The 10,071-nt window shown below is 55.1% G+C and overlaps 4 protein-coding genes across 4 annotated transcripts; 1 reads left to right on the top strand and 3 right to left on the bottom strand.

The window, feature by feature from the left end:
• Positions 1-7: 7 nt before the first annotated feature.
• Positions 8-700, bottom strand: LAESUDRAFT_764179 (uncharacterized protein; the record flags this gene model as incomplete). Its single annotated transcript, XM_040913394.1, has 1 exon — positions 8-700. The coding sequence occupies one exon, from the start codon at positions 698-700 to the stop codon at positions 8-10; it is 693 nt and encodes a 230-aa protein (XP_040758702.1).
• A 986-nt stretch (positions 701-1,686) lies between these two features.
• On the bottom strand, positions 1,687-2,400 carry LAESUDRAFT_664963 (uncharacterized protein; the record flags this gene model as incomplete). The annotated part of the gene is made up of 4 exons (XM_040905160.1): positions 1,687-1,794; positions 1,852-2,011; positions 2,126-2,265; positions 2,302-2,400. 4 exons carry the CDS (start codon positions 2,398-2,400, stop codon positions 1,687-1,689), a joined length of 507 nt encoding a protein of 168 aa, XP_040758701.1.
• A 2,442-nt stretch (positions 2,401-4,842) lies between these two features.
• Positions 4,843-6,104, top strand: LAESUDRAFT_816221 (uncharacterized protein; the record flags this gene model as incomplete). Its single annotated transcript, XM_040914760.1, has 4 exons — positions 4,843-4,882; positions 4,923-4,938; positions 4,986-5,588; positions 5,657-6,104. The coding sequence occupies 4 exons, from the start codon at positions 4,843-4,845 to the stop codon at positions 5,760-5,762; spliced, it is 765 nt and encodes a 254-aa protein (XP_040758700.1). The 3' UTR covers positions 5,763-6,104.
• Positions 5,507-8,667, bottom strand: LAESUDRAFT_687411 (uncharacterized protein). Its single transcript, XM_040905951.1, has 3 exons — positions 8,295-8,667; positions 8,041-8,238; positions 5,507-7,983 (listed from the first exon to the last, which is right to left on the bottom strand). The coding sequence occupies exons 1-3, from the start codon at positions 8,386-8,388 to the stop codon at positions 5,912-5,914; spliced, it is 2,364 nt and encodes a 787-aa protein (XP_040758699.1). The 5' UTR covers positions 8,389-8,667; the 3' UTR covers positions 5,507-5,911.
• Positions 8,668-10,071: the final 1,404 nt, after the last annotated feature.

Here is a 10,071-nt window from a genome sequence, read left to right as displayed (position 1 = left end):
CTGTGGACTAGTACGTGTGAGAAAGCACACGTGGTTCTGAACGTTCTAGCAGGGAACGCTTCATAACACTTGCAGTTCGGGTGGCGTCGGAGAAGGATTTGGTTGTTTGCTTGCGCGGACCTGCGGGGGGACCCGGAGATACCGGCAGTGGGCGGGAACGAGCCAGGGTGGCTTCGATGGCAGATAGGCGTGCATCAATGGTGACGGTCACCACGCGGATGTCTGCCTCGATGCCCTTCGCGATGGCGGACTGTATGTGTTCAGGTGCAGGGTTAGTATGCGTGGACGCCCCCAGGGGGTCCATGTCACCAGTGCACTGTCGGATGACAGTGGTGAAGATGGCAGATGCCCCTTTGCTGACTCTCGAGTGCATGACCTCCTCGTTGTTGAGGAGTCTATTCTGGACGTCTGCGAAGATGTCCGTGAGGGCGTCGATGATGTCGATGATGCCCTCGCTGAGGTCCTTTGCGATAACTGAGTCCTTGGCCAATTTGACCATGTATAAGGGCCGCTGGAGGATGTTCTCCAGGTTAGTGAGTAAGTCCTTCAGGAACGCAGTTCCCGGTGGGGCTGAGACAGGCAACGGTTCTACATTACTTTTACTAGCCAGCGGAGACTCCCTCAGGGGGGCACACTCTACAGTGGTGGCCTCCATCTCGACGTCAGTTGTGGGTGCCGGTTGGGTGCTTGATGAGGACATGGTGGTAAAGAGACAAGAAGGGTTTTTGGAACATTTGTATTCTGATATGATCTACACAATCGATCATGTACGACATGACGCTACAGTCATGTGTAAGGAAGAAAACATCATGGAAACTCACAGAAGGTTTCAGAGGCGTCTAGGAGTGAACAGCCAATCGTATAATCTCAAGAGATCGTACGATACGGACGATTGCCAATATGTAATATTCTATTAGACTATACTTGTTGCCACAGGTCACATGTAAGTAGCTAGGATATTACTCATCTATGTAAGTAGATGTGGCTGTAGATACCAGAGGTCCTACGACCGGTGTACAGGGTCCTATCCCACATGTATATATACCAGGTAGCTACAGCGTGAATAGAACTAAGTCCTCTAGCCTCGACAAGGCATCTTCTACTCCAGCCCACTATAAGTTCAACAGCCTGACGTGAAGCAGATGGGTGAGCAGATGGGCATGAATTTCAGCGTTAGTGGCCTGAGCTTACTCATCGGCTCGCCCATAGCAGGTGCCATTCTCAATTTGGAGACACACCAATATTTGAAGGTGCGAATATTCTGTGGTGTCATGGTGCTCTTGGCTGGTGTGGCTATGTGCGCAATGCGGGTGTTCAAGGCGGGATGGAATTTGCGGGCAAAAGTGTAGTCAGAGCGAGAATCCAGACATTGATGGTAGCATACTTGACTATGTAATATATTGTAAATCTTACCTAATACATTATAGGACCTCTCTCTGGCATACCAGTAGCACTGTTTTCATGTAGCTTTAATGGGATCAAATGCATAGAGACCTGTGTAGATATACGATCGCGTAAATCAAGACAGCGAGATACACAAGCGATCCCTGCATCCCTCAAGGCCGCCATCTTCATTCTCCGTCGAAGAGTCCAACTCACTTAGAAGTGATGCTCTTGTAGAACGAAAGACCAGTGAGGCCAACTACGAAGTGGGCATAGTTAGATGAGATCGTACAGATCATCATATTAATCCAACTTACGCTGCTCAGCCGGCTTTGCGTAGCCGCCGAATGCCATGACATTGGAGACGTGGAAAGACTCGCCATTGTTAGAGCCGTCCCCGTTGCTGAAGGGCTACACCTCGGTTCAGTCAATAAATGCTACTGCGCATCCTAAAGACAATGGATGTACACCTTCAATGTGACTGGTTGCGGTCGCCTTATCGAAGATGACGAAGCTCATGCTGTTGATCAGTTTGCACTTGTGGTAGTTCTGGTATCCAGCACGGCCATAGATGGCCAGGATGACCTCGGTCGCTGTGGAGAAACATTTAGCTGCGTTCATAAGTGATCTAAATTCCTGATGTATGCTTCAAGTCAATCACCGTTGCATCGCTCTTCTGGGTGCCGTGTTCGACGGTGACACTGGCAGACTGAGTACCAGGGTACTTGAGCCGATACGAAACCTCCAGGCCATCAATCTATGATGATGGTTTGTCTGAATGATAGATGGAATGACAGATGTACTGCAAATTTCCCAGCTGTGAGACATGACAATACGAGCGATCGGGTGGCTAACATCGAGGGTGAGTTGGCCTGATGAACGCTATCAGCTCACTATAGAGTTGGTCAAGCATGGTACAATGAGTGGCCCACCATCCTTGTCTGTCGCCACGTGCAAGTCATTAAACAGCCCGCCGTCGGTGCCACCGATGAGCGAGATATGGATGTACGTGTTCATTATCTTGTGAAGAGAAGAGCTCGAAAACACACTGGAGAGGTAGATGTGTGGATGGAGGTAGTTTGAAATCGATGGTGCCCTTCTTATACCTGCATCGAGCCCGCACCAAGTTCAGAGAGCCTGCTGGCGTCAGCGAGAACGTGTCGCCGACTGAAGGCAATGCCATCTACATTTGCAGCATGAATGTTATCTGGAAGCAGTGTTGTGCTGAACTTTCAGAAGTCGATGATCATGTAAGGCCAGTCGACAGAAACGGCCCACCTGATGTAAGAAAGTCCTGCGATATGCCGACCATGACCAGGGTCGTTTATCATATCTGGGCACATTTATCCTTTTGTTCAAACATATCGCATCACTGCCAGGGTTTCACAGTCGGGTCTGAGGGAGCCAACCTTGCCAAATAGAGCAAGGCATACTGAGCAAGGGACTCCACCCAGCAAGGATCTTTTGAGAAAGGGACCATACAGAGCAGGAAAACTCTGAGTAAGGAACTCCGTCAAGCAAGAAATCTACTGAGCGAGGAACGGCTGAAAAGGACGACGAACGTGATCATTAATATCCACATCACCTGATAGGCTCACATGAACTAATCAGTTATTGCATTTCCTTTCGTTTCCTGCACATCGTTCATGCCGATCAGAAGTCGACTGGCACGACACTTCCTCGAAGGAATGACAGGTAGTCCTATTTTTCAGTAACATCTATACTTGCACTCGGAGAGTCCAGAGCTAAGGGAGCAGGTATACCCCGGCAGAGGGTCGCACACCCGGGAAACTTGACGGCATGTAGAATGCCCGAATCTGGATGATATTGAGTGACGCATCAGGCTGTACGTTGTGAGCCACAGACTGACTCGAGAATTCCTACATGCGAATCGCACCATCGATGTGAAAGTCAGTATTGCATATGGTATGCGTGCCTACCGCATCTGGATGAGACAAATCAAATTCTATGATCAAATAAGGCGGATATTTACATACCTCCTTGAGCCCATCGCTCAACAAGGTACACAAAGCTGTCATTGCGTGCCAATAATCTCTGCGCTACTCACTCCAGGCCAGGGCCTGAGTGCTTCGCAGAGCGGATGTCTACTACCTCCGTCGGATCGCAACGTCAGAGTTCGATATAAGGGGTCCGTATCACATACACGGCCGGTCTTCCACCCAGGCGTCCATGAACGATGAACCTCGTGATGACTAGTAATCGGTACAGCATTGTCCCCGGTGACGGACTCAGGAACAAAGGACGTGGAATGGAGTCGAGACCAGAGAACGCTTGCCGAATCAACTTTCTATACTCATTTCGTGGATGCAATGGACGAGCTTTGAGGGATTATGCAAAGAAGAAGGCGCCCGATTATGGATGACGGACCGCGATCCTGAAACAGTGAGCCACAGTTACCTGAGTATGACTTATTCAGTAACTTTCGGTGAGATTTGCCTCCGACGTATACAGAGCAAGGGAATGGCATTAAGAAGACAGGAGCATCGTAAAGACAAGAGCTGATGTCGCGTCGAAGACATTAGTTCGCGCCACACGCTTTGAAACGCGGTCACGTGCTCACGAAGTTCAAAAAGACCGACGCTCGCGCGGCGCGCGCATGAGCTTGAAACTGAACGTGTTACATTACGGGCACGCACAGGAACACCAGAGGCCGCATTCGTAATCTGTCTTGCAGCTGCTTTGTCTTGCAATCGCCACCAGAAGCCGGATAAGATTCCATGACTCCAGGACCCACCTTAACCTCCGGTTGCGGATTCTGCCTACAAACAACGCTTCAATACGAATCAACTGGCAAACGAGCTGTCTGTCCGTGACAACTGTTGACGTTCACTCGACGAACACAATTGCTGCAACTTTATACAGGGCCTACTACTGTCTCGTAGCGGGAATAGAAATGACGCCCGCCTCGTTCTCGAACTGCGAGCTTGGCCACAGTCGACCCCTCAGTAAGTGTCATTGGCCTCGAACAGATGGATCAGGATGGATCCGTCTCGTCCACGCTCATGACAATGCACAACGCAATAGTAAATACTCACGTTCCACCAGTATCGGAGGGTCCTACGGCAAGACGGACGAAGAGGCTTTCGAGACCCTGACTTGCATTGCAGATTGTGGAGTGACGTTCTGGGGACACGCAGACAAGTACTAGTGAATGATCCACGTATACATAGAGGTGAGTACTTGATCTCCGCGATTTTTGGGACCATCAGGCGACGAAATGAGATCTTCCTCCCGATCAAGTTCGGCAGCTTGGACCCCAACTTAAGAGCTGTGGACAGGACAAAATTTAGCAGCAAGCCATCCTACATAACGTAGCAACACGGAAACTAAACTCGTGCGGCTCTTTGCATGGACTGGAATGCACATCGAAGGTCGGATCTCGCGTCGTCTTAGGCTCTTCAACTAGTGCCGATCGGCTCCCCCCTAATGATAGTCGTGATGGAGACTCTCCGTCTTACGTCGAGAATGGAAAAGTCAGGTACGTCGACCTCAGCGAGAGCCGCATTGAACGTGCTTAGAAGAGCCGAGGCGCAGGTGAAGGGCTAGTCGCGTGTCAGATGCAGTTCAGCCCTTTCGGACAGAGCTTTGCTGCCGCGGCGCATAAGCTCGGAGTCGGAATCATCACCTACTCTCCTCTCGGTCGAGGTGCGTCGCTCCCGGTCTAAAGTATACAAGTTTCGCAACGACTTTGGCGTGAAGAGTGAGGACATGCGTCAGTGGCTCCCACGGCTTTCCGACGAGGGCTTCCCCAAGAACCAAGACAAGTTCCAAGACAAGGTCCGTGCAGCGGCCAACAGGCATGGAGCGACGCCCGGCCAGACGGCCCTCGTGTGGATCCTCTTCGAGCACCCCACCCTTTTGCCCATCCCGAGATCAAGGACAGTCGCGCGATTGGAGGAGAACGCGAAGGAGGCGGAGATCCAGTGTTTGCCGAGGACATGCAGGAGCTCCATGCAGACGTCCGAGGCTCGCGCTGGCGACCCTGCGCAGCTCTGGGGCAGTCTCCAGAAGGACAGCGTGACCACGGACCAATGGAAGGGCGAGCTATGGAATATACGAAAGAACGCGCACATCGATGCGAATGACCCAATCGATGACGCTCGGAATCGCAAAGCTCGCGCGACGGACTGCAGACAGCAATTGGATTACGTCCTGCACTACCGGCTCCAGCGGGCTATGTACGCGTATGTTATCGAAACTAATCTTACACATTATACTATAGCACACAACTTGCATGATGCTCGACAATCAGTATGGGCAGCGAACGTGGGCGGGAAGATGACGAATGTGATGCGATGCGATGCGACGGGGAGATATGCACGTATGAGGTATACTCATGTACCACCCACCTGCACTAATCCCCGACTGCGAGTGGTGATCGTCCGATGAGCATGTGAGAGCAGACCCGGCCTGGTGAGATTGAGAATGAGGAAGACGACGAAGAGATCCTATGCAGAGAGAAAGAGATGTTGTACATTAAACCAAGAGAACCCATGCCATACCATGACTACCACCCCGCGTAGTGATAGTCGTCCGCCCAGCTACGGTTGCGCGACATCGCGCGCTGCTTGTGTTCGTCCTCGTTCCCGCTATTCGTGCCCGAGTTCGACTGGTTCCCATGCACGGTCGTCAGCGGCCGCAACGGGTTCCCAAGCAACCCACCACGCCGGCCACTCGTCAGATTGTTCCGGCTGACCTGCCGTTCCCAAAGCAAGTTCCGCCGCAGGCTCTCCGAGAGCTCGGTAGCGAGCATCTGCCGACGCGTCGTGCGCGGCGTCATCGGCGGCGCAGGCGCAGGGAGGTTGTACGGGTGCCCAAGAGGAATGGGGGCCGTCGCGACAGACAGGATCGTAGGTCGCACAGGACGCTCTGCAGGCGCGGGCGCGCGTTCAGACTGCCTTCTAGGGTTTGCGTCTGCGAATTTGGCGAGCTTCTGCTGCGCGACGCTCTTCGACATCTCAAGCGCATTCTCGAGTCCCTCCTCCTCACTATCGCTTTCATCCTCCATCTCGGCACTCTGCGGCCGACCCTTATGGCGGTGCGCGTGGCTCTTCGCAGCGACACTGCCATTCGAGGTGGGCGCCTGCGCCGTGACCTGCGCGGCGACAGGCATCGCAGCGGTACTCTTACTCGTCTGCAATGTGGGCGCCGCACGGCCCGCACCCTGTCGGCCAAACTGTGTCATGTCCTGTGACGAGAACCCGCGTATGCGATACGGGTGATTCGGCGGGAACAAGTTCGGGTCAGGATTGAGCAGCTGTGAGAGCAGGCCCGAACGCGTGCGGTTGAGGTTCGAATACGAGCGCTTCGGCACTTTTGCGAACATGTCGCGTTGCCGTTGCGCTTCCTCTGCCGCCTCGCGGACCTTACTTTCCTCTCGCTGGCCGCGCTGCCGCTTCTCCCGCTCATCCGCACTGTTTTCCGATGCCCACTCCGAGTCGTCCTCCGTATCCGTCTCGTACTCAGAGGACGTGACAACGATGCCACGTCGTGGTGGTTGCACAGCGCCATGTGCATGTGCCTGCTTGGAAGGCGGCTCGGGCTGAGGTTTGATCGGCGCCGGCTCCTTCTGCGCTTGTTGTGACACAACAGCGCCTCCGTCCCGAGAGCCGTTCGACGACAACGAGCCGATGTTGAACGTCGTCTTCTTCTCGCCGTTCGCCGTCTTTCGCTGGCCAGCCTGACGATGGAGCTGCGCTTGCGTCTGCGTGCGATGCAATTGTGTCTGCGTCTGCACACGATGCATGCCTACTGCACGCGCCGGAACATGCCGCACCGTCTCCTTGCTCTTCCGCGCGTGAGCCTTCATCATTCCCTTCTTGGCCGCAATGCCGGAAGGACGCCCGCCGCCATCCGACCTCAACTGGCTCGACGCTACGCTGCTAGGGCTCTGCGTGTGAACATCAGACTTCGCTTCCGCCTGCTTCGCCACGCTATCCGGGGAGTCTCGCTCCGGGCTCTCTGCAGCTCCCTGCAGGAAGAATCGCCTATCGGATGGCTTGAGTGTCGCATCGCCCGAGACGCGAGTAGTCGGATCACGTGATGTGGTGACAGCCGGCTTGACCGGAATGACTGCTGGTGCTCGTGCTGCTGCATGCCCGTTCTGTGTGGGAGGCGGCGGCAATAAGCGGGCTGGTCGATCTGTGGTTCGAGGCACAGCAGATGCCCCGCGGGGAATGCTCGGCGTTGCTGGAGGTGTCGGATGTGGGGTTGGGTTCACGACAACAACGCGCGGGGCAGGGCCGGCGGCAGAGGGGGTGGTGGACATCTGCACTGCTACGACGGGGCGGGGCTGTACAATCGTCGGAACGTCAGAGGTTGGTTTTACCGGCGCATCGATGGCCTTCACATTCTGTGCCGCCTCGCGGTTCGTGCTTGCGACGAGACTCAGCTTCTCCGGCAAAATACCAACGATCATTTTTCCAACACAGAACGCAGGGTGTGGATGCACGTGGTGCGCGGGCGCGCTGGCCGTGCTGAGGCGTCGCCCTGCAGCGAGGACATTCAGACTGGTTTGATCGCCGTGCCACGAGTGTACGGACGGAAGTGCCGCAGAGTCGAGCAGGGGCCGAACCGATGCTGCATCGAGAAATTGGGTTGAGACATTATAGCCCTGTGATGGATGACGGCACGCACGATGATTATGAGCATGGCCATCCTCCGATATCGGAGTGATAGGGGGCGAGCTTCGCTTCTCGGAATACGGTGGCGATAGGGATCCGGGGGAGGAGAACGGCGAGTGTTGGGCAGCTGCTATCTCGCGGTACCATAAGCGCCAAGAAATATTCTCGAGGCGACGGCCGTCCTTCAAGGACTCTTTACATTTTGTGAACACTGCACAAAGCGCCATCAAGCACGGGAACACGAACAAGACGTGGCACGCGACTCACGATTCCATAGCGCGTACAGCGCGTCCTCTCCATCGAGCTCCTCGACGACATCAGCAGCTACAGATAGCACCGGGGAGGGAAATTGCGCAATCATAGAGAGCGCGGGGAAAGAATTGGACAGGAGCGAGCAAGGGCGCGCAACGACGGAGCAATGAGCGTGCAGATGCACGAAATGTGTCGTCTTCCGGGTGTAGCCTCGGCCGCCAGGGGCGTGCTGTTCCGCCGGCTCCGGAGAATGCAGTCGGCAGGGCGTGTGCGTGCCAGACAGCGCGCCACGGGGGCGCTCGAAAGTGGTGGGAGCAGGGACGGGAGGAGGGTGGCCGTGCGTCGTGGTAGGACGCAGAGATGAGGGAGGGCGTTGCGGAGGTAGACTGTTTGCGGCAGCTCAAACATTTGGGCTAAATCGTGTGGCGGCCCGGGCTCCGCGCGCACAATCACGCTGCACTCTTGTTGTCCCGTGTTTATCCTCCTGCCATATCCAGGTGATGGGATCTGGGATATGTGCAGCGGAGGATAGGCGCCCGTGCGCGTTCCGAGCGCAACGTCGTGCGAGGCTATCATGTGCTCCTCATCTATGGCTCCTCGAGTGCACCCCCGGAGGGATCCATGGCCGCCGCGGCGTCTCCACCTCATCTGCCTTGCATTTCCGTCTCTCTGCAAGCCGTTTCTCCCAGCCGAGAAGACAGATCGACCCACACCAACCCATGCAATCGGTGGTCCAGGCATAGCCGATGCTGCATCAGATACAAATCACACACCCCCTTCCGTGGCCAGATGAGCCGCAAACGCAGTTAGCCATCCTGAGGTCATCGATGCACCGTTTCGTTTCATTTCATTAGCAGTTTCAATTCGAAGAAGAATTTGTCTCTCCGCTCCGCGTGCTGCAGTTCCTCGCTCGCACGTTTACTCAACTGATTCGCGAGGATCCGGGGTGCGCTGCTGCGGCATCACGTAAGTGCACCTCAGCTCCAGCGCAGCGCATGATCAGAGGGCATCCGAAGTCACCAGCCAACGACCCGCGGGCGGGATCGCGCGCGCAAGTTCCCCGTGGGGCATTCCTCGGGTGAAGACGCGTCCCACACCCGGGATTCTTTCCGCCACCTCCCCACGCCCGCCAATCACATCCCCAGCATGCACCTCACGTGTCCACGGCCTCTCTTCCAATCACATCATTCGCTGCAGGCTGGCCCAATCGCCTGCGTGTACGTAAGCTCGCCTACCGGCACCGCGATTGGGTGACCCGGGCTACACTGACCCCTCCCTGCTATCTCTTGCATAAGAGAAGTCGCCGCCTACCGCATCCTCATGCGTGCGTGCGAGCTGGCTCGACGCGTACGCAAGCGAGACCGTTCTGCGAGACCCTGCATCATACGTGGACGCACACACGCGAGGGAATAGACCGTTCGCGGTCAATCAAAGTACCATCGGACATTAAGAATCCAGAAGCAACGACTGTCTATTGAGGAGAAGCGTCTATGACACAGCGCTCGGCGAACTGCGAGAGAAGATGCGATGGCGGTCGGAAGGTGCGATACCTAAGTAAGTACTCTACATACTAATAAAGTTACAGTGTCCGTGCAGAACGGGAAGGCGAGTCTCTGTATGCGCACCGTCGAGGGAAGCGGATGCAGAACCATGACATATTACAGACACGCAAATGGACGCTCGGGTGGATGCGAGTGCCAAGCAGGGACGGGGCCAGATGCAAGTCTCTAGATTTACACACTGTATGTATACGGGCATGAGCAAGCTGTTTTCGTGCAGGGAAGGGGCGGGA

Source organism: Laetiporus sulphureus (genome assembly GCF_001632365.1).
Source record: "Laetiporus sulphureus 93-53 unplaced genomic scaffold LAESUscaffold_69, whole genome shotgun sequence".
NCBI classification, from domain to species: Eukaryota; Fungi; Basidiomycota; class Agaricomycetes; order Polyporales; family Laetiporaceae; genus Laetiporus; species Laetiporus sulphureus.
Note: the sequence above shows the minus strand (reverse complement) of the source record. Positions and strands in the feature narration are given on the sequence as shown.

Coding starts and splice junctions, on each gene's coding strand:
- LAESUDRAFT_687411 (XM_040905951.1), bottom strand. CDS start 8,388: ATGATTGCGCAATTTCCCTCCCCGGTGCTATCTGTAGCTGCTGATGTC. Junction 8,239..8,294: donor GCTGTACGCGCTATGGAATC/GTGAGTCGCGTG, acceptor CGCTTTGTGCAG/TGTTCACAAAATGTAAAGAG. Junction 7,984..8,040: donor TGGCCATGCTCATAATCATC/GTGCGTGCCGTC, acceptor TTCTCGATGCAG/CATCGGTTCGGCCCCTGCTC.